This window comes from Mus caroli, chromosome 8, assembly GCF_900094665.2.
Source record: "Mus caroli chromosome 8, CAROLI_EIJ_v1.1, whole genome shotgun sequence".
NCBI lineage: Eukaryota > Metazoa > Chordata > Mammalia > Rodentia > Muridae > Mus > Mus caroli.
In genome coordinates, this window is record NC_034577.1 from 39,878,919 (window position 1) to 39,902,487 (window position 23,569).

The following is a 23,569-nucleotide window of genomic DNA, read 5'->3' on the forward strand; positions in this document are numbered from 1 at the left end:
TTCCTCATCCCATATTTTTTAAATTTTTATTTATTTTGCGTGTGGGTGCATGGTACGTCATAGCACAGACAGAGGTCAGAAGACAGCTTGTGAGAGGCAGTTGTCTCCTCCCGCCACGTGGGTTCTGGGGATCCCCCTTAGGAGTTGAGGTTCCTTTACTTGCTGAGCTGTCTCTCCAGCCACCCCCAACGTCCCCCACTCCTGAGCCTCCAACAATTCTGGTAGCGCTTCCCACGGCTCTGACCACCAAGTTCTTGGTTATGATGTGACTGGGCTTACACATTGTTCTCACAATGATGGACAGTAACCCAGGACTATGGCTTAAAACAACAAGAAACACTTTCTCCCTAACTGTCTTTAATTGTTGTGTTTTATCTCAGTAACAGAAAGCAAAACTAAAAGTTAATAAATAATAGTTATGTGGTAGATAAATTATACATAATAGATGATAGATTAGATGATAGATAGATAGATAGATTGACAGATAGATAGATAGATAGATAGATAGATAGATAGATAGATTGATAGATAGATAGATAGATAGATAGATTGATAGATTGATAGATAGATAGATAGATAGATAGATAGATAGATAGATAGATAGATAGATAGATAGATAGATTGGCAGATAATGACTAGACTATTGCTGGCTGAATCATTAGAAAATAGATTATAGTGCTCGCTTCATCAGCACATATACTAAAATTGGAGAAGATTAGCATGGCCCCTGAGCAAGGGTGACATGCAAATTCGTGAAGCGTTCCATATTTAAAAAAAAATAGATTATAGGTTATGAATACAACATTGCACTTTAAAATACTTTCCCACCCATATCCTAAAACTAGTGTAACCATGGTCTCTAAAGAATTAAAATTCTCCTGGGGCTCAGTACTGAGAATGGAAACAATTCAATTGGCCTGGGTACCAGGAAAGTCACCCGACATTCACTAAGAAAGGATGGACAACCTGCCTGCCAGCTACATCCATATATGCGTAACTCCTGACTCTTGAACTTTCCCACAGATTCTAACACTGGTATAGGAGGGGAGGAGAGAAACTAAGAATAATTTTCTCCTTGGTTGTGGACAAAAGGGTAAATAAGCTTTCTTCTACTTTGTTATAAGTTCTGTCCTCTAATTTTCTTGTGTCCTAAGGGCATCTTTGTGATAACTTCTTCGGACAAAAAGTGGGAGTTGTCAGGGAAACAGTTAGGAATAAATATAAGCTGACTAAGGAACACCAGTTCCTGGGAAATGAGCATCATTAGCCTAAAGATTCCATCAACGGTGTACAACAGCAAATTCTATAGTGACTAGAGAGATGGCTGGGGCCTGAGTTAGATTTCCATCACCCACATACAGAGCAGAAGCTGGAAGCCTGAGCTTGGAATCCTACTGTTGGGAAGACTCGAATTCCTGAGGCTTGCTGGCTGGCCTGAAAAAAACAAACCAGCGAGCCCTAGGCAAGCCAAGAGACCTTATCTCCAAAAACAAGATGGTGGTTCCTGAAGAACACCACCTGAGGGTAACCTCTGACCTCCACATTCACACATGTGCATCCCCCAACACCTACACACACATAACTATACACACTCACCTATACACACACATGCCTGTACACACTCATCTACACAATATGTATACACACATTTACACACACATGCCTGTACACACTTATCTGTATACACATACCCATACACACTCATCTATACACACATGCCTGTACACACTCATCTATACACACATGCCTGTACACACTCATCTACACACATGCCTGTACACACTCATCTNACACATGCCTGTACACACTCATCTATACACACATGCCTGTACACACTCATCTACACACATGCCTGTACACACTCATCTATATACACATACATGTACACACTCATCTACATACAATACCTGTACACACTCATCTATACACACATGCCTGTACACACTCATCTATACACACATGCCTGTACACACTCATCTATACACACATGCCTTACACACTCATCTACACACATGCCTGTACAGACTCATCTATATACACATACATGTACACACTCATCTACATACAATACCTATCCTCACTCATCTCTACACACATGCCTATACACACTCATCTACACACACACATGCCTGTACATACTCATCTACATACACATACCTGTACACACTCATACACACATGTGCCTGTACACACTCATGCTCACACATGTGCACACATATAGGATACTCTCATCTTTCCTGCTTCACTTGTTCAGTCTCACAAACTCAGCAGGAGTTTCCGCGGGGCCTCTGTAGCTTCCAGGAGCTCATCTTTAGTTGGGTTCTTTATTTGCTGTGTGTCTTTGTCCTTCAGAATCTTGGGGAAAAGTATAATCTGAAGGAGTCGGGCATTTGTACTTCTCGAATTGCTTCTTAGCCATCCCCCGAACACTTGAAAATTTGTCAATCTATCCATGTCCGGTTGGATTTAGTTTACTTTTATTTTAATTATTCTTTAAGAGTAGTTTTTCGAGGCTGGAGAGAAACCCAGCTGTTAGGAGCATGTGCTACTCTTACAGAAGTCCTGAGACTTCTGTCCCCAGCACCCATGTTGCATGGATCACACCGCCTGTAACTCCAGCTCCAGGGAAACTGGTCACTCCTGGGCTCGGTGGGCACCTGCACTCATCTGCACAATAGACACATAATTAAAAAGAATAATACTTGTTCTTTTACCATTTCACACATGCATACATCTATCCTGACCACACCTTCCCGCTCTGCATCTACCTGGAGCCTTAACTTACTCTTTTTTTTTATTAAAATCTTTTTCACATAATATCTTTTCATCACATTCTTTCCCCTCCCACAGCTCCTCCAAAATCTTTCCCTACCTCCCTACAACCCCAACTTTGTGTTTTTTCTCTTCCTCTCTCAGAAAACGACAACAAAAAAAAATATAAATAAAAACAAACAAATAAAACCACAATAATACAAAAATACCACAAACAAACAAACAAACAAACACAAAAGCACACACAAAACCATGGGATGTGTTTTGTGTTGGGCATCTCCTCTTGGGCACGGGGTCTGCTCTGGAGTGGGGTGGCTGTATACAGCATCACCCTCTGTCGGGGGAAACTGACCTTCCCAGAAGGTATCAATTGCAAAGAGCTTTTTGGCTAGGGATGACAATTTTCCTCTTCTTTGTGCTAGGGTTTTTTCTTTTCTTTTTTTCTTTTTTTCTTTTTTTTCTTTATTTTTTGGTTTGAACCCATGCAGGCCCTGTGCATGCTGTCACAGTCTCTGTGAGTTCATAGGTGCATCAGCCCTGGCGTGTCAGGAAGATGTTTCCTGAAATCACTCACCACCTCTGGCTCTTAGACTCTTCCCACCTCCTCTACACATAGACCCCCTGAGTCTTCGGGAGAAGGGTTTAATCACATTTAGGGCATAGTTACCAAAGTCTCTCACTTTCTGCACGTTGCCTCCTTATGAGGCTTTGCGTTAATTCCCATCTACTGCAAGGAGAAACTCTGATGAAGGCTGCATGACCATTGTATGTCTAGTTTCATAAGTAATAGATTTTTCCCCTAGGCCTATGACCTATTTAGCCTCAGATTCTTGGCTGTTTACGTTGTATCAGGTATGCATTCCATCTCATGGAGTGGGCCTTAAATTCAATTTTTAAAAAATGGTTGGTTATTGCCATAACTTTTGTGCCACCAGTGCACTGGCCTATCTTATAGGCAGATGGCTGTCATGTGTCTGTCTCTAGGTGATATTGATCATTAACTTTCTCCCCTGGTAGCATGCAAAGTGCCTCTCAACACCACAAACACTAGTCAGTGGGGTGTGTGTGTGTGTGTGTGTGTGTATGTGTGAAGCTTCCAGCTGTGCACCGGCTCCATTTGTCCACATTCAGTGACATAAGTGGTGTCTTCAGCCCAGGGCCTTATAGTCAGGTAATGGAGGTGTCTTAGTTAGGGTTTTACTGCTGTGAACAGACACCATGACCAAGGCAAGTCTTATAAAAAACAACATTTAATTGGGGCTGGCTTACAGGTTCAGAGNTTCAGTCCATTATCATCAAGNTGGGAGCATGGCAGNANCCAGGCAGGCATGGNGCAGGAGGAGCTGAGAGTTCTATGTCTTCATCCAAAGGCTGCTAGTGGAANACTGACTTNCAGGCAACTAGGGTGAGGATCTTATACCCACACCCACAGTGACACACCCATTCCAACAAGGCCACACCTTCAGATGGTGCCACTCCCTGGTCCAAGGATATAGAAACCATCACAGGGGGTAACTAGTAACCTTGGCAATGATGATGACTGGGGGGGTTCCTCGGGTCCCTTGGGCCAATGATTGAAAATGATATAACTAATTTCTGGCATTGGAGGTTTACTTGTTGGCAAAAGGCATTTAGTTGGAGCAGCGTCCCCCTCATTATATTGGTGACTGTACTTAAATTCATCTTGTATATGGATATATTTTAAGAAGTTTCTACAGTAGTAGATTTCTATACAGCTTTTCAAAAGGCCTTTAGTGTATTAACTTATTTTTAATTCAACAGCAGGAACACCTCATCTGCTCTCAAAGTAAGTAATAATGGTCCCCGTCCTTGGGAGGCACAGTGGAGGACAATGGAAAAAGGAAGGCTTCAGTCTTTGCCTGCTTGCCCTCGCCTTGCTGGCACATCCATTCCTTCACTGGCATGGAGTCTGCTTCTTTGAGATTCCAGCATCTGCAGAAAAACAGATGGGACGTCCAGCTTGTGGGCTGAGCAACTATAGATTCGTGGACTTTCAGTTCACAGCTGGCCATTGTCGAATTAGCTGGACGGCAGCAGAGAGAGAGAGAAAGAGAGAGAGAGAGAGAGAGAGAGAGAGAGAGAGAGAGAGAGAGAGATTTATTCTATAAGTTCTGTTACTCTAGAGAAGCCCACTAACATACCTTTGTAGGCATACATTTTTTGCAGCCAATTTTTTTTTTTACTTTTTGGGAAAAAAACCACTTGATTTTATTTAGGTTGCTATCTGTATGCTAAGCCTCCTCCCTGGCTCGCATCCAGTTTTTGATTTCTACCTACTTTTAATAAGGGCTCAACCTCTCCTATAGCCCACCGCTCAGCAGAGGTCGTGGAAGATATTAGGATATGGGGGAAGTGGACCTGCTTAGCAAGAATTCTTTGGGGGCGAGCCTGATCTTCTTTCTCAGCAGTTCTGACCCATAGCAAACATCAAATATGACTCAGGGGCTGCAGGGCAGTCCTCTAGGCAGAAAGACACCAGGCACGAACCAGCAGCTGTAGTTCAATTCTGAAGAAACAGAAAAGTTCACAACCAGCCTGCATCTGGCCGCAGAAGCAGCAAACTGTCTCAGGAACCTCACTAGCAGTTCTTGGCCAAGTTTCTCTCAATGGTGTTGTTACCACAGGTTGAGCTCAGCAATGCTATGTAAGGTGAACCAGTGCATGCAAGTTGCTAGCAAAGATTAGCAAGGAGAAGCAAACTAAACCAATGATCAGTGCTAGTCTCCCATGCTCTGTGGGGTCATAGCTACACTCCTTCATCACAGGTCCCTTCCTGTGTCTGCTCCAGCAAAACATCCTTTGACATAACTGACTTTCTAAAGAAACTAAAGTTTCCAAGGAGGAAGAAGGTGGGTGAGGAAAGACCTGAGCTTTGTCACAGAAACAGCCTGTAATCTGTAATTTGGAGGCCGTGGTGATGTAGTTTGGAATTGAATGGCCTTCAAGTCTTTACTTGAATGGTCTTTACTCTGAGCCCTGGTCATTAGCTGATGGCACTTGTACTGGCTAGTTTTGTGTCAACTTGACATAGCTGGAGTTATCACAGAGAAAGGAGCTTCAGTTGAGGAGATGCCTCCATGAGATCCAACTGTAAGGCATTTTCTCAATTAGTGATCAAGGGGGAAAGGCCCCTTGTGGGTGGTGCCATTGCTGGGCTGGTAGTCTTGGGTTCTATAAGAGAGCAGGCTGAGCAAGCCAGGGGAGGCAAGCCANTAAAGAACATCCCTCCATGGCCTCTGCATCAGCTCCTGCTCCCTGACCTGCTTGAGTTCCAGTCCTGAATTCCTTGGTGATGAACAGCAATGTGGAACTGTAAGCTGAATAAACCCTTTCCTCCCCAACTTGCTTCTTGGTCATGATGTTTGTGCAGGAATAGAAACCCTGACTAAGACAGCACTATTGGGGTGTGTTTAGAACCTTTTAAGAGGTGAGATCTAGCGAGAAGAAATTAGGTGACTGAAGGCATATGCCCCTAGTGGAGAGCATGGGACTCTAGCCCCTTCCTCTTTCCATCTCTGTTTACCCTGGTCCCTAAGCCATGAGCACCTTACTCTATCCTGTGATTCCAGCATGATGCACTACTTCCCATGGGCCCCGGAACAGTGAGACGACAACCCCAGGATGAAAACTCCACATAAGTTACGACAAACCTTTCTTGTCCTAAGATGATTGCCTCGGTTATTTGTCACAGTCATAGGAAGCTGAAGAGCACGGGCTGGAATCCTGCCTGCCCAGGGGAGGGTCACATGGCACACGTAGGCTTCTTCCTTGCCATAGGCATGGTCAGTGATGAGAAAGGAAAGAGCCGGGTAGCCGCTATGCCTTGTTAGTTTGCGGGCAGCAGCTCGCTTGGTGGTTGGTGTAGCCAATAGTAAAGAGTTCACACATGCAAGTGTTCCCAGGCTCCTGCTGCCGCCAGTAACTAACCTTACGATACCACAACTACTTGTGGCTGGTAAACGCCACCCGGGTTCGTGTCTGCAGCCATCTTCCTTCTCCCTCCTACCGAGATGCTCTCTGTCTCTGCAACTCTTAGCTCCTCCTCCCTTTAGCTCCTCCTCCCTTTAGCTCCTCCTCCCTTTCCCCTGTCCAATCACAGTCCTCCTCTGCACTAATATAATTGGACAGGGAAAATCTTGCGACATGAAAGGACTCTGACAGAGGCTATTTTTATTAAGCATGTAAGTATTTCTATATGCCATCAGGACACTGCTATTGATCCATAGCTATTACACTTTTATGGTTAAGAGCTGTTTATCCGGCATGTACACTGATGACCCACTTTTATTAATGTCTTGCTTATTTGTCACCAAGGAATATTTCAAATTCCATCAGCTCTCCCACCACCACCACAGCTTCTTTAAGATTTAGCCCAACTAAGTGATCCACCCATAATCAGCCTCCAAATGCTGACACCATTGCATACACTAGCAAGATTTTGCTAAAAGGATCCTGATATAGCTGTCTCTTGTGAGGCTATGCCAGGGCCTAGCAAACACATAAGTGGATGCTCACAGTCAGCTATTGGATGGATCACAGGGCCCCCAATGGAGGAGCTAGAGAAAGTACCCAAGGAGCTAAAGAGATCTGCAACCCTATAGGTGGAACAACATTATGAACTAACCAGTACCCCGGAGCTCTTGACTCTAGCTGCATATGTATCAAAAGATGGCCTAGTCGGCCATCACTGGAAAGAGAGGCCCATTGGACTTGCAAACTTTATATGCCCCAGTACAGGGGAACCCCAGGGCCAAAAAGTAGGAGTGGTGGGGGGGTAGGGGAGTGGGGGGGGGTATGGGGGACTTTTGGGATAGCATTGGAAATGTAAATGAGGAAAATACCTAATTAAAAAAAAAGACTTAGCCCAACTAGAATAAATATACTCAATTCTAAGTTCAAGTCACAGGGACAAACACAGTGGTGTGTGCTCACAGTCCTAACACTTGGAAGGCAGAGCTGAGGACCACACATCTGGGGCCCTTCTCTCATGGAGTGAGATCATGTCTCCAAGATGAATAGGTAATGGATAGATAGAAAAGGTATCGTTGTAGATGCTTAAAACAGTTTTCTCTATGTTTCATGTGGTCTAACAGAGTTTCTAAGGTGACCGCTTGCCCTAGCAGAGATATTAAATTTAGAGTCATGGAACTTAAACCCCTTATTTTTAAAAAATGAATTTATTAATTTTTTTACTTGTTCACTTTACATCCCACTCACTATCCCCCTCCCAGTCATCCCCTCTCAAAATCCTTCCCCTATTCCCCCTCCCATTCTCCTCTGTGTGGGTGGGAGCCCACAGTATCCCCTCCAACCCCCCCCGACACATCAAATCTGAGGCTAGGTGCATCTTCTCTCACTGAGGCTAGACAAGGCAGCAGCTAGAAGACCATATCCCACCCCTCATTCAGGCAACAGCTTTTGGGATAACCCCTGCTCCGAATCCACATGAAGACCAAGCTATACACCTGCGAAACTCCTTATTTTACTAAAGAGGACCTAGAGACCTAGAGAGCCGGTGACACTTGGCTCTAGCCTTCCTTGTTTTGACACTTAGTTGGATAATCTCTCTCCTCCCCGCCCAAAGCTCCCATGTTGAGTTTACTGTTGTCCCATGATCCCTCGAGAACAATATCATCGGTTGCAACAATCATTTTGGGTTCCTAGTCAAGACTAGTATTTTATAAAACCTAAACAAACATTTGTGACTATTTCTGAGACACCTTATATTAAAACTGGGTTACTTAGAAAATAAGTCAAAGCTTTCTTTATTCATTCCTAATATAACTTAATATAAGTTTCAAATTTTGACTATCAAAAGCGATCAGGTAGTAGCAAAATAATTTGAAGATTTAGGCAAGATGAACTTGATACCTCACGCAGGAGAACATCTGTGTCCTTATAAAGAGGTGAAGAACCTCGCTTTGTTTAAAGTCTATTTGTAAGAGCATGCTGACTGGCCTGCCTTAACATTTCACTTCCTGGCTAGATGTACTCTTTATAATGACTAAAACATGACATTGTTTGAGAGAACAAATAAAATCATTTTAAAAAATAATCGGGGGGAGTGAGGGGGACACGATCTCTTCCTGCGTTCTCACGGTTGTTTCTGTTTGTGAGGCCTGTGGCTCAGCCCTGCTGATAGCAAGATGTCTTCAGGAAATACAAACACTGGGCATCCTGCTCCCAACTTCAAAGCAACAGCTGTTGTGCCAGATGGGCAACTCAAAGATATCAGCCTACGTGAACACAAAGGGAAATAAGTTGGGGTCTTCTTTTACCCTCTTGATTTTACTTTGGTGTGTCCAATGGAGATCATTGCTTTCAGTGAATGAGCAGAAGAATTTAAGAAACTCAACTGCCAAGTGATTGGAGCTTCTGTGGATTCTCACTTCTGCCATGGATTAACACACCCAACAAACAAGGAGCATTGGGACCCATGAGCATTCTCTTGATATCAGACCCCAAGTGCACCATTGCTCAGGACTGTGGAGTCTTCAAGGCTGATGAAGGTATCTCTCTCAGGGGCCTCTTTGTTATTGGTGATAAAAGTATCCTTCAACAGATAACGATAAACGATCTTCCCTCTGGCCGCTCTGTGGATGCGATTCTGAGACCAGTCCAGACCTTCCAGTTCACTGGCGAACATGGTGAAGTGTACACAGCTGGCTGGAAACCTGGCAGTGGTACCACCAAGCCTGATGTCAATAAGAGCAAAGGGTGTTTCTCCAAGCAGAAGTGAGCACTGGGCCACTTTCCTGCCAGGAAGTGTTGAGCAGCCAGAAGAAAATCTCTTGTATTCTATTCATGCTTAAACACATGATGTGGTGTGATCCCAGATAAGCCTTTCCTACAGGGCTGGGGATGGTTAGCCTTTCTTCCGCTATTGGTAATGGCCTGAGCTGTGTTTTGGGCAGACCATCTTATATTAGTCACACAAACCAGCCTGTTAATTCTTTTTTTTTTTTAATGTTTTAAAAGTATCTACTAAACGTGAATTCTGAGAAACAAACAAACACCACAATTCAAATTCATACATGATTGATACATATGTTCATTTGGTGGCATTTATTGAAAACCTGGACTTTGCTTCACAACAATGCCGCTAATGCCCTAGAAACGGTCATGACAAAGAACCCAGAGGCATAAATCCACGTTGTGAATGTATTTCTGTGTGCTTATATGTCTAGCCTATTCCAACTTCCCATGACACAGCACAATTATCTAGCCACAGGTTTGATGTTCATCCTGAACTATCAAGTGGAGATATTTGTGGTCTAGAGGAAACACTGACCACAAACAAAGACAAGACCCTGAATTTCATTGGATCTGTAAAACACTTGGGTGACCTTCCCAAACATACCCACTTTCCAGAAGCTAATATCAGCTTCCCGGGGAGAGGTGACAGTTGCTTCAAGAGATAGGCTTTTCGACTCTCAGCTGTAGTTCTTGAATTCTTGTGGATCGGAACCGGAGCACAAGACCTGCCATGCCCAGAGTAGATAGGTGAATGGCTCAGTTAGCTGCCGGAGTGATCCAGGCTCCAGAGCCTTGTCTTTAGCCCTCTGAAGAAAGGTGTTGATTCCTCAGTCCCTGAGTGAGGTTCCAAGTAGAAGAGGGGTAGCAGGGCACCATCGCTTGTGACTTTTTCCAGACAGGAAATTTTCTTTCATCACTGCACCCACGACTTCTCACACTACTTCTGAAACTCAGGAGTGTGGCCCCTGCCTCCCGTCAGTCCCACCAGTGACCAGGGATTGCATTTTCTATATCCTTTATTCTGTGATGTGCAGCTTAGTTTTCCCGAAAGACTTTCACTTCTTATTTTTAAACATGTTTAGAGAATGTAGATGCAGTCGTTTTAACTCTCCCTTCCGCCTTTAACTTTATACCTGATGCAGTGTTCTGAAGTGGGAGGGAGAATGGTTAATAAGAGCAACGCTAAGCCTCACGAGCGCCCCCTGCTGCTTCTCGGCTGACTATACAAGTCCTTGCGATTCGAATTGGCAGAAGCACCCTAGTTCCAAAGGGTGCTACAGAAACCCTTGTGGGTTTGCTTGGTCTAAGCTGCAGATTCCTTCATTGCTGGAGCTTTATAGACTCAGACGCGAGCGGAGGAGTCTCAGCGTTTTATCTGAACTATTGCTTAAATAAATTGCTGATAAAGAATGAAGCCAAACAAGTTCACCGAGCCTGAAGTGGAATGACAGCAATGTTGAAGCAGTTAAGTTTTTTCTGTAAAAAGGTAGAAAATGATGGTATAGGTATAGGTGTAGGTGTAGGTATAGGTATAGATATTTGCATTGTATCATTTATGTTGTGCTTGCTTTATTTTCTCAAACATCTTAAAATTACATATATATGTAATTATGTATACAAATATATATAGTTAGTTAGTTAGAAATGAAAGTAGTTCTTGAATATGATACCAAAAATCCAGTTAATGAAAGAAAAAGATAAGCAAAAGGAATTTTATCAAAATTAAAACTTTCGTGTATCAAGGGCACAAGCAACAGAGTGAAAACATTTGATAGAATAGAGAAAACATTTACAAGTCACGTATCTGGCTGAGCACTGATATTTGGAATATTAATAGCCATAGCTCCAATGATACACAAATGATGACTACATCCACGGAAATGTCCACCGAGTATTGATGTGCATGAGGGAAATGCAAGCCACCGCATGAGGTATGATCCCACACACATTAGAGTCAATCTTTTAAAAACCACAGAAACGGTTGGCAAGAATGATGAGAAAATGGAATTCTCTTGGATGCTGGTGTGAATATAATGTGGTGGAGCCCCTGTGGAAACTGGAATGATGGATCGTCAAAACTTAAACACAGAATTACTCATCTGATCCGGCAACTCCACTCTGGGCACACACTCAAAATCACTGAGAGCAGAGATCTGAGCAGTTGCACATACAGCCATGTTCACGACAGAATTAACACTATTAGCCAAAATGATGTTCAATCAATTCCTCTTTCAGTAAAGGACTAATTACACAATGTATAATATACATACCACGGAATATTGTTCAGCCTTAAAAGGAGGTAAATTCTGACACATTAACACCTGGAGGAAGTTTGAAGATACCACATCAGTTGTTAAAAAGTAAGTATTGAAGGATCCACTTAAATGAAGTCCCCAGGAGAGTCAAGTTTATAGAGCTGGAAAGTGGAATCAGGCTTCTTGATATCTAGTGGGAGAAAGATCACACATCAGGTATACAGAAACTGCTTCAGAGTGGGCATCTCCTTCTTCGGTGTCTATATGATGTTTGACATTGAATGTTACACGGTTCCTTAACTCTTCTGAATCTATTTTCTCACATCTAATTCTTCATCCCTACTACTTTAACAAATTTCCTCATTTGTTTTAACTCATAATATACATAAAGTTGTCATTGACCTACACTATAAACACTAACAATAGAAGGCATGATGACCGGTTTTGTTTTAATGCATGTAAGTGTTTAATGGATACAAAGTTACACTTCAGAGAACTTTGAATAAGTTCTCTAAATAATAAGAATAAGAAGGCAGGAACACAGTGGCTGTAACAAAGTAATATCACAAAGGAGGCACCGGACAGCTGAATTGGGTGACCAAAAACTCAGCACATGCTTTTGAATGAGTGAGACAAAAACTAAACTATATATCAAAGATTCATTTGGATGTTAAAATTATTTTTCAGCACAGGAAAAAGATTACTATGTTACTTATTTGGGAGAGGGTATGTGGTTAGGATGAGGCTATATAGAAGTAGCAACCTTCTGTTTTATTTGCTCTGTGAGGTTTTTTTTTAGGTTCTTCCTCTTGCTTGAGCAATAAAAGATTCCATGGGTAAGCGTTGAAATCTTTTTTGAAACATGGTCTCAATAGCCCAGGATGACCCTGAATTCTAAGCTTCCCGTCACCGTCACTGTCTCCTGAGTGCTGGGATGGAGGCAGTGTGCACACCAGGCCTGGGTTTTATGCAGTGATGGGGACCAAATCCAGAGCTCTGCCCAAGAACTCTGATAAACCGATCTACATGCCCTGCCCTCAAGTGTTGACTTCTTGGGCGTTTATTATCTTGATTAGCTTGCCTACCATGCAATCTTGCCCTACAATTCAGTGCTGCAATTTTCTTTATGTCTGGACTTTATTGTCAGGTATGCATAATTTACATTCCTAAAATCCTCGTTAGTCATTCCCATGTCAAACATCAGCTTGATTGCAGTGGCTGCCTAAAGGCCTTTCACCTGTGGCTAGGTCTGGGTTATGCTCATTCCTGTAGATGGTACCTGCCATTTGTTTTCAAGTTTAGAAATGTGTGTGTGTGTTTGTTGTTATTGTTGTTGTTGTTTTTAGTTTTAGTTTCACATAGTATATTTAAATAAAAAAAAAAAACCCAAGAGATTGCGTTTTCTATTGTATGTACACTGAGATTCAGCTGTCCTGTGTTGAAGTCATGGTGAGCCACAGTTTTACACAACACAAAGAAGATTCTGTATTAAAAAACAACTAAGAAAATGTGTGAATACTATGTAGAAGGAAGCGCAGTGAACTGGCAAGCAACAGACCCAAGTTCAAATTAAAACTCTCCCATGAAATACTCACTGTCTTCAGATCAGCTCTCCGAGTCAGCCCTCACAGCAAAGCGCAGGCAGTAAGATCCACTTCAGGGGCTCTTGTGAGATAAATGAACTGTTGATGTCTGACAGCCCCAAACAATATGCTGGGTTGGGGAGGCATGGAGACCATCTCAGAGGGTGTTGGCTCCTCCTTACTCTCAGCTCTACCGAGGTCTCTTCAAAAATCATTTGTGCCATGCAGATGCATCTCGACAATAAGGCCCTTTGCTCTTAGTTGGTTCTTCTGGTCTCTTCTATGACTCTTAGACCCAACTCAGCTACTGTTTTCGGTGGATGATTGCTTCCTCTGTCTTCAGTGTTTCCATCCATGTATACACTGACTGAAAACCTGCATGTGGACATGGACACACACACAAACACACACACACACACACACACATACACACACGGCTCTCCAAAGGCTATACTGCTCAGTACACACAGGCCTGGAGGTTGATCTCCAATCTTAGTTGTGAAAACTACAGGTTCTGGTTTACACTGACCCAAAACATAAAACTCATTTGCTCCTCTGTGCTCGGAACCATTTTGGATCTAGATAAAAGTGTTAAGAAGAAACCAAAAACAAAATGTTCATTTTGTGATTTGGGATGGGATGGAATTCAACAAATGGGGACAGTGGGCTTGAAGCGATTCACTTCTGAATCAAACTTATATATTCATTAAAAGCACAATAGAAGCTACAGTATTATACCCTGCCTTGTAAAGAATATTTGCTTGGATGTAGGCAGATTGATACCTAATATTAGCAGGTATACAAAGTACGTGAAGTCCTGTGGAGATGTCCATTGCTTCATATGGGCATGACCTTGCCAAGGACCACAATGCCTCAAACACACAAAGGTGGCAAAGCCTTCCTCAGCTAAGGCTCTGGGGGCTAGCAAAGCCCTCCTCTGGATCTGTGTGTGGATGGCGACCATGCGAGCAAAATGTCCACCATAGCTTTTTCCTCCTGGGTGTTTACTGCCTAAAGATTCCTCCCCTACAGAGGCTGCTCCTACCACGATTAGGTGGGCTCTGTGCTCTGATGGGCTCACACCAGCAGCCTGGAAAACTCAGTATGTTTTCTATCTACTGTTGGCTAAAACCCTCCAAGGTAGGTTGGCTATTTATAGCTGAGTCCAGTTAGCTAGGCTCAGTAGGAGGCCTCTGTTGGGGGAGCAGTTGTCTTGGCAGAGGAAGCTGTAGCTGAGAGTTACCGCAACCCTTGGTTTTAGCTGAAGGTCAATGGTGCCTCAGGGTCTGTACACAGACCAGGGGAAGGCCCTGCCATTCCGTGGGTCTGAGACTCTGTGGTCCTTGACATGACTGTACTCCAACAAATAATACACAGTTGCTCAGGACTTCATTCGCTCTTCACAGTTATGCACTGTATAGGCGTATTCAAAATGTCACCTTGATGAACATAAATATGTAAATCACCATGCATCAATCAAAAATATTTTAAAATATAAATGCTTAAAATGATGGCCATATCAACTACCATGACTACTTACTATACAATGTATTTTTTATTAGATGCCACGCAATATTCTGTATTCATGTAGAATTTTAAAAAAGATTTATTTATTTATTTTATGTATGTCAGTACACTGTTGCTCCCTTTAGACCCACCAGAAGAGGGCATTAGATCCCATTAGAGATAGTTGTGAGCCACCATATGGTTGCTGGGAACCGAACTCAGGACCTCTGGAAGAGCAGTCAATGCTCTTAACCATTGAACCATATCTGCAACTTCATTGAGAATTTTATGTATAAAATATGTAAGAAACATGGAGAAAAACATTTTTGAGATAGGGTTTCTCTGTGAACCCTGGATGTCCTGGAACTTGTTCTGTAGACCAGTGTCTTAGTCAGGGTTTCTATTCCTGCACAAACATCATGACCAAGAAGCAAGTTGGGGAGGAAAGGGTTTATTCGCCTTACACTTCCATACTGCTGTTCATCACCAAAGGAAGTCAGGACTGGAACTCAAGCAGGTCAGAAAGCAGGAGCTGATGCAGAAGCCATGGAGGGATGTTCTTCACTGGCTTGCCTCCTCTGGCTTGCTCAGCCTNCTCTCTTATAGAACCCAAGACTNCCAGCCCAGNGATGGTCCCACCCACAAGGGGCCTTTCCCCCTTGATCACTAATTGAGAAAATGCCTTACAGTTGGATCTCATGGAGGCATTTCCTCAACTGAAGCTCCTTTCTCTGTGATAACTCCAGCTGTGTCAAGTTGACACAAAAATAGCCAGTACAACCAGGCTGGCCTTGAGCTCAGAAATTGACCCGCCTCTGCCTCTGAGTGCATTAAAGGTGTGCGCCACCACATCCAGCAGAAAGAAATATTTGTAAGGGATGAGAAATGGCACTCAAAATTTGCTAGCGGCTTTTACCAATTCTTGCCTAAAGGAGAACTTTAGTCCTTTAGAAATTGTGCACAACCATAGCCCAAAGATTGTTTCAGAGGTAGATTTACAAATTCCAACCCAAGTTTCCCTAAACAAAGAAAAGGTTTGTTAAAGAAACAGCGGGGGTGGGGGGTGTAAAGACTTACTTCACTATTTGTCTGAACATTTTGTTACTTAGTTTGAGGTCACCCTAGGGTTCTGATTCTTTGGGAGGGAGAAAGAGAAAAGACAGGAGTAGGTGGCCTGCTGTAGGGACAATCTTCTGTGTATTGCCAATAAAAATCTAATAATGGCCAACAAACTGAGGCAGGGCTAGAAGGTGAGACTTCCAGTTGGGACTTCTGGTTGAGAGAATCAGGATGGGAATTTTCAACCACTAGGCAGAGTGGAAAGCAAGAAGACAAGGAGAGGAAACCAGCCACATAGCTGAACTCAGGTTAGAATCAAAGGGATAATAACGGATGGGGGGGCGGGGGCGGGGGCGGTGGGGGTGGTCTGGAGAGAAGGCTCAGCCCTTCCAGAGGTCCTGAGTTCAATTCCTATCTTCCACATGGTGACTCACAAGCATCTGTAATGGGATCTGATGCCCTCTTCTGGTGTGTCTGATGACAGCTACAGCAGGGAGCCACCACTATAAACACTGGATTTCTTAATCCTCCTAAGACTTCTGCAGTGACTTCGGATCTCCCCAGACTTCTGCAGCATCTGTAATTTTCATATACATAAAACAAATACATATTTAAAAAAAAGAATTAATTGGGAAACCAGCCTAGCTTATAACCTAGGCATTCATAAATAATATTAAGCCTCTGAGATTTTATTCAAGGGTACAAGGGCACAGGTAGAAAAGCCAGAGGCAACAGCTAACATTTATTGAATGTCTACTATATCTTTAGTGCTGTCTAGAGCATTTTGAATATACTAACCCTCTCAATCTTGATAGCAATCGTGTTAGTTACCTTTGTGTCTCTGTGACCACAATAGAGGGCAGAAGCAACTTCAGAGGGGAAGTAAGATTAAGTTCAGCTCACTGTTGCAGAGGGCTCCTCACATGACGACAGGAGGGTGGGGCAGGACAGAGGTGCCTAAGCCATGACCTTGGGTGTGGCTGCAGCTGCTCACCTCAGGGCAGACCAGGAAACAGTGCAAGATAACAAGTAGGGGAGGTTACCATATCCCAAAGACCTGCCCCCTGTAGCCCACCTCCTTCAGCTGAGCCCATCTCCGAAAGTTTCCACAGCCTCCCACAACAAAAACAGTAACCCCGGCTGAGAACTGGGTGTGTGAACAAAATATGAGCCCTGGACTGCATTTCAGATTCAAGCTATTGCAGCCACATGATGAGAGATGCATGCTGGGTATTCCATGCCCCAGACTATGCAGCAGACGTACATCCTACTGAAGCCATAGTGCTATGTAAATTGAGACACTGGCTCCAGACAGTAGCCTCTGAGTACCTAATGGAGCAGAAGTCAGAGCCCAGTCTGTCTGGGTCGGTTCAGCCATGTAGCTGTTCCACACAAAAGGACAGGAACCCAGGAGTTCTGAGCCTGAGTCCCTGAGTTGCCATCTGTGCCGTTACCTACGCCTACTAATTACCTTAACCAAGCAAGGCAGACATTGTCTCCCAGTGTCAGAATACAGGTAGCAAAAGAAAAACGACCCAGAGCAATGAATTACCCTTCTCTGATAACCTTCAGTGTGCGTGTAGACTACGCCACAGATGCCTCAATGGATACATCTAAGGGAGACATCTGAGAGGTTTTGATTCAGAATTTTAACAGATTTGGCTCGACTGGGCTGTTCATTCCTTCGGCCATTCCACAAATACTGATCAGGTGCCTGGTATATGGATGATCCACACACACAGTCTTCTCAGTGTGTGACTCTGTATAGACATCCATTACCAGTTTCTAAGAGTTTTTCAATCCGTTTCCCTAGTTGCTGTGAGTACCTGAGTTAATGATGCTATTATCTATCTATCTATCTATCTATCTATCTATCTATCTATCTACCTATCTCTATCTGTGTTCTATCACCTATCAACTGGCTTACTTACTATTTATTCTTTTATTTTGGCTTGCTATCTATGTCATCATCTCACTCATTCAAAACCCAAACAAGAGAAGTCCCTATCTTTGGGGACATTTCTCTTACCTTTCTTTCCTGGCATCCAGCAGCCCAGACTTGAAGGGCTCCCCCACTATACATGGGGCCGTCTTTGTTCAACAATGCTTGGAAGCACAAGTGAGCTCTGTATTTACCACCCTTTCTGCAGGGTGGCTGGGGCGCCTTCGCAGCCACGGGACCGCCCAAAGCACCAGCCACGAGCTTTGTTCCTCGAGCCTCTGGAGAAAAACCTTTGATTTCATGGGGATGATTATATTTATTCTTGCCCACTCAAGGATGAAGCCCAAGGAACAAGAGGGTCCCCCTTTCAGAGCCGTCACAATGGCTTACCTCCAGCCAAACCCACGGGGGTTTTGTGTTCTGTTATTTCTGGGTTTGGTTGGGCCTCTCTTGGAAACGATTACTATACAACTTACTTAAAGAAAGAGTAGGATTGGGCCTAAGAAACTCAGACAGAGGGGGGTAGAGTTGGAAGGGGTGGGTCTGCAGTGCAGAAGCTGGGGTGGGGGAGTATGTGACCAGAAAAAGAAGTGTGATAGAGCGCCCTAAAGTCACTATGCAATGGGAATTCATTCCACTTTGAAGTGATGTTTTCGGCTTATTGCAAAGATGCAATAGTCCACAGTTGACTTTTGGAGAAGCCTAAAGAATTGGGATTTTTGCATGAAATTTTCAGGAAAAAAAAAAGACAACACACACAGAGGAGAGAGAGAGAGAGAGAGAGAGAGAGAGAGAGAGAGAGAGAGAGAGAGAGACTTTTATCCTAAAGTCATTGTAAATCCAAAGCAGGCTTTTATCCTCCACAGTTAAATAAGAAGGAAAGAAAAAAAAAAAGAAATCTCGAATACCAACATTTGAGGTACAAAGACTGTCATGGACCAGTGGAAGTTTGCAAAATTATATGTAAATGACTCTCTCTCTTTTTAAAAAACTGCGGTGGCCCTATGACACTCCCAAAGCTAATCCTAAAGAGAAAATCTACTTAGCAAAAGAAAGTTTTGTCTAATTTGGTTAACAGTTGAGAAGTGACAAAAATGTTGAATATATTAATAATTTATATTTCCAGGGTAACACTATATCTTTAATGCTTCACTGCCAAGGGAAACTCAGAGCGGCTTAATGCTGGAGGGGGTGCGGGGGGCATTTGAAAGGCCTTCTTCATATTCCGTATTCAGCACTGTTGAAAATGGGTGTAAGACATGCGCTGCAATAATGGGCACCATCCATTCTTGTATTTCTGCATAATTTGTTTTTATCCCATATATCGCCCTGTGTGCATTTGCTGCCCAGGGAGGCCTGTTCCTTCCCTACAAGTGTGCACACTCTAGCTCTTACCAGCTCAAAAGGGAGAAAATGGTTCATATGTCATAGATGAATCACTTTAAACATTTAGTAAGGCAAGAGCATTACTAAAATCTACAGATTCCCTCCACCCCCGTTATTTTTAGGTCACAAGTTCCGAGGCATGGGCCATGTAATCAAAGGCTTTGTTTGTTTGTGTAAAGAAGTTTGATGGTTTACAAATTGCAGGTCATCCCATTCCTTGACCTTGGTAAATAGAGTAGGTCAGGGCTCTCTTAAACCCTGTCTTCCAGAGGGAATAAGTCAATTTACTGTTCCCCAGCTAATCAGGGAGAAACCTTGCCCTTTTTCAGTTAAATGACGTTTAGAAACTAAAGGGCACCAATTTTAACAGGACCAACATTCAAAAGGTGGAAAATTAATGGTGGAAAAAAATCAATTTCCACTATTTCACCTGGTTAGCTGCTCTATTTTACCTGTTGATAATAACAGAGCATAGAAGTCCATTTTGCTGTTTGGATCTTAGCAAAAAATGGGAGTGTGGTCTGCCCACGTCCTCTGGAAGAGAAAATCATAATCCCTTGAAAAATCGCAGTCTCCTGAAAAACTGTAAATGCATGAAAAACACCAGCCACGCCCTCTCTAGACACTACATTTCTCACCACACTCTGCACGGAGGGAGATTAAAAGCAACATTCCATTTTAGAGCTGGGCTGAACCTTTCTCTGCGGACCTGAGAACCCCAACAGAGGACTCAGTTTTTGGATCTAGTGTCAGAATCAGCGGGGAGTCCCTGGGGGAGAGGGTCACATATCTTCCTGCATCTGCCAGGGTCGTCTAGAGCCCTGCAGAGGGGTTGAATTGTGCGTAAAAGGGAAAGTCCGGGACCCCTCTGATGTCCAGTGATTGTCACCGGGAGAAAGAGAACAAACTATGCTTCGAAGACAACTTAGAATGTTTCTTGCTCCGCGCCTTTATTTTATTTATTTATTTTTAAATAGAGACATATTGAGGCTGTGACCTCAGCTATCCATTAGCCTTGCCTGAGCTTTGCGCTTTGCCAGACCAATGAGAGTAGGAAGGGCCTCCAGGTCCCAGCTAGTAAAAGAGGACTCACGCCATTCTCCATTCTCGGGGTTGTTTTGTGATTTGCATTTTCTGAGAACCTAAGGTCGGGTTCCAGATTTCTGCACATGTCGCACAGGGCCAGGATAAAAGGAGGAAGGTCTTGAGCACCCCAGGAGTCTAGTCTCTTACCCCCTAAGAGACACCTCTAATATTTGCTTAAGCTTCCATTCTGTCTGCCTCGGACTGCGCAAAGGTCCTCTCTCCTCGGCTAAATTACTGAATGCCCTCACCTGGGCTCCTAGCCCCCTTAGGATTCCTTGTAAGACTCTTAGAGTGGATGGTTTGTGGCTGAGCAAAAGATAGCAAAGAACTCCATTTCTTTAGCACAAAATATTTATTGATCTTTAGCACAAAAATATTTATTGGTTGGAGAGGACCTTCAGAAGGCGAATTCGCTTCTGACGCTTTCCCATCCAGATCTTGTTAGCACACTATTTACACACATACAACATATACATCGTCTCAAGCCGCCACCGAATCGCAAAATAATCTAGGCAGTGAGTGGGTGTCAGAGCACCGGAGGGTGCTGGGGCGTGTGCAGGTTGAGGCCGTTGGGGTGACCATGGCTGATCAGATTGAGATAATGCCGGTCCAGGCCCTGCATAGGAGCCAAGAAGGGGCTGTGCTGCTGTGCTGGGCTGGGGAGAGGTACTGTCGCGCTGGATAAGTAAGGCAGTGCTGGGCTGCGGGCCGCTCCAGGAGGCCATGGGAATGACCCTGGGGTAGCCCCCTGCGGGAACATTGTGGCTTCACCCGGACTGTGGCCCGGGAACTCTGGGCCTGCTGCATGCAGCTGATAGGAGAAATCCGGCTCTGGGAGCGAGAGCGGAGGAAAGGTGGGCTCGGCGCCCAGGCGGGCCTTGGATTGCAAGAAGGCTAGGATGCGCGCATACTTGGTGTCTTTGGTCTCCATCCGCTCCACGGTGGTGAGGTAGTGCACCAGGTTCTTCATGCACTCGTGGTAACCGTAGTGGAAGTAGTTGGCAAATTCTGCTAAAAGCTCTGCTGGGGTAGCAAAATAATAATAATAACAACAACAACATAAATGGTAGGGAGAAGGCACACCCCTTCCTAGAACGGTGCCGGGGTATCTTAACAGGGTTTGGGCTGGATTCTCATTTGAGATTGGCAGTCTCTACTCTGCAGTCTAGACATTGGAAAAGCAGTAATCTTGTCTCCTCAAGAGCCTGACCCCGCCACCCCACGCCTGTGAGGAGTAATAGACCTGTATCTTTAGGTGCTGGTCCATAGCATCCAGCAGGTGCATGTTCAGGAACCAAGTGCCAGGATGCTTCGGGGGCTTCCTGCTCCCGGACTGTCCCCGACTCTCAGACCCCAGGTTCCCGCGAGGCACACTCTCCCCAGTCAGGTTTCCTTTGCCTGAATCAATACCCACCTTTTTCCCTTCCCAGGGGAAAATCCGCGGAATGCAGAGCTCTGAGGTACTGTACTGTCATCTCCAGGATCTCCGCCTTCTCCAGTTTCCCGGAACTCTGCAAAAACCAAACAGGAACCTAGCGGCGGCCCATCCACAGCAGACCCACGCACATGCTCTCTGTCTTCTGTAGGGGAGCAGCCAGGAAGATGCTGGCGTCAGAGAGGCTACTACCGCTCAGAGTGGGGCGAATTCTCTTAGGCCAGCAGCGTCTGCAGAGACTTTGGGGGCTCTGCAGAGAGTGACAGAGGGGGAGTACCCAGCACCACAAACCTTACCTGTTTCGCCAGGGCCATAGGGACTGTCTTGCCCAGCTCGTTCAAGCAGCGGTTAATTCGGTCCCTCCTTCGCTTTTCTATCACTTTATGAGAAACCGGGGTTCTCTGTAAACAGAAAGTTTTACATTTAAGATGGCTTTGCCCAAGGAGTCATCCAAGGCAAAGTCTCTGTGTCACAAAGGTTCACTAATTCGCCAACCCGAAGAGACCCCTGCCCCGCCATACTAGACCAAGAGAGCTCTGTGTCCCCGGACTCAGAGCTCTGTATCCATGCTGGCTGGCTCCCTTGCCGTTCAACTTCCCTACACACCCCTGCCAAGGCCAAGCTAAGTGCCAGGGCTCTGGGACGTGGCCACCAGCTTCCCAGAGTGAGCTCTCTCCAATCAAGGACTCTCCTTCCAGTCTCCGTTCCCTTCCCAAACCACTCTGGAGTTCTCCACACTTAAAGTTCTGGGTGGCACATCTTAGTCATCTATCCAGCCAGATGTCAGGTTAGTTGGCGAGTCACACTCTTCCACAACCAGAGCGCAAGGAACTCACTTTGCGTTCCTTGAGCCTGTCAGACATTCTGGTGTGCGTGCGCGCCCTCGGCAGAGGCGGTGGCGCGAGGCACTCGTCCACGTTCCACCTCGTGTGCCTCTTCAAGTGTTCTAGGTAGACTGCAGCCTCCCAGGTCCGAGGGGGCTCCCTTTATAAAGCAGCCATCTAGGACTGCAAGTGCATTCTCACGCGCTGAATTATTCCATAGGATTAGGAGCTCTGCGTTTGGAGCATGTATGCATTCAAGGTCAGTTTTAAAGAAGTTGACAAAAAAAATTTTTAGCAGCCGAGCGGGGCGAGGTGGGGGCAGATCAGCTTTGTTAATCCACGTGGCTCTTCAAAGGACACGTGATTCGTCCAGGAATAACATTTGCATGGCAACAGGCACCTCGGGAAGAGGAGGCGAGAAACTGGAGCCGGCGGACCAGCGAGCGCCTGCACTCTTAGCCGGCGCAGAGCGCAGGGGCGCAGTGGCTGCGGGCACCGGGGGGCGAGGACCTTCACAAAACAGTGTCGCTTCCTTTAGTCCCACCGCTGAGTCTCACACGATCGCCTGTTTACAAATCCCAGCAAGCCCGCGGTCCCAGCGCCGAGTGCGTTTTAAAGCCTGTCCAGAGTCATTAAAGTAATTAAGTAAGCCTTTAATAGGCTGTTCCGCCGGGTTCAAGGGAGAGCTTCTGGAGACGGAGGCGCCCCGTTTGTTCCCAGGCTTTTCTCACACGACTTGGTGACACGTCCGTCTCCCCCCTTTTTGTTTACACCGCTTTATTTGTCCGGACATCCCGGCAGGTGTGGGGCTGCGGCTGGCACACGAGGCTCCCGCCTCGCTTCGCCCCTCCCGCGGGCCTTTGGCACGCGACTCTCTCCTCCCTCCCGCCCCAGTCTCTGACCAAATCGTCTGCTTTCTTTTCTCCCCCCTCCGGCTCTCTCTT

At 44.9% G+C, this 23,569-nt stretch overlaps 1 protein-coding gene and 2 pseudogenes across 2 annotated transcripts; 2 read left to right on the forward strand and 1 right to left on the reverse strand.

Annotated features, from left to right (window-relative positions):
- Positions 1 to 675: 675 nt before the first annotated feature.
- Positions 676 to 772, forward strand: LOC115031886 (annotated as a pseudogene).
- An 8,167-nt stretch (positions 773 to 8,939) lies between these two features.
- LOC110300721 lies at positions 8,940 to 9,532 on the forward strand (annotated as a pseudogene).
- An 11,171-nt stretch (positions 9,533 to 20,703) lies between these two features.
- On the reverse strand, positions 20,704 to 23,286 carry Helt (helt bHLH transcription factor). 2 transcript variants are annotated; one of them, XM_021170860.1, is made up of 4 exons: positions 22,638 to 23,286; positions 22,098 to 22,202; positions 21,781 to 21,877; positions 20,704 to 21,386 (listed from the first exon to the last, which is right to left on the reverse strand). In XM_021170860.1, the coding sequence occupies exons 1-4, from the start codon at positions 22,662 to 22,664 to the stop codon at positions 20,893 to 20,895; spliced, it is 723 nt and encodes a 240-aa protein (XP_021026519.1). In that variant the 5' UTR covers positions 22,665 to 23,286; the 3' UTR covers positions 20,704 to 20,892. The 2 variants fall into 2 exon arrangements, with proteins under 2 accessions (XP_021026519.1, XP_021026518.1); XM_021170859.1 differs by having other exon boundaries at positions 20,872 to 21,389; positions 22,638 to 22,747.
- Between the last annotated feature and the right edge of the window lie 283 nt (positions 23,287 to 23,569).

Coding starts and splice junctions, on each gene's coding strand:
- Helt (XM_021170859.1), bottom strand. CDS start 22,664: ATGTCTGACAGGCTCAAGGAACGCAAA. Junction 21,878..22,097: donor CTATGGCCCTGGCGAAACAG/GTAAGGTTTGTG, acceptor TGGTTTTTGCAG/AGTTCCGGGAAACTGGAGAA. Junction 21,390..21,780: donor TCCCCTGGGAAGGGAAAAAG/GTGGGTATTGAT, acceptor TTGCTACCCCAG/CAGAGCTTTTAGCAGAATTT.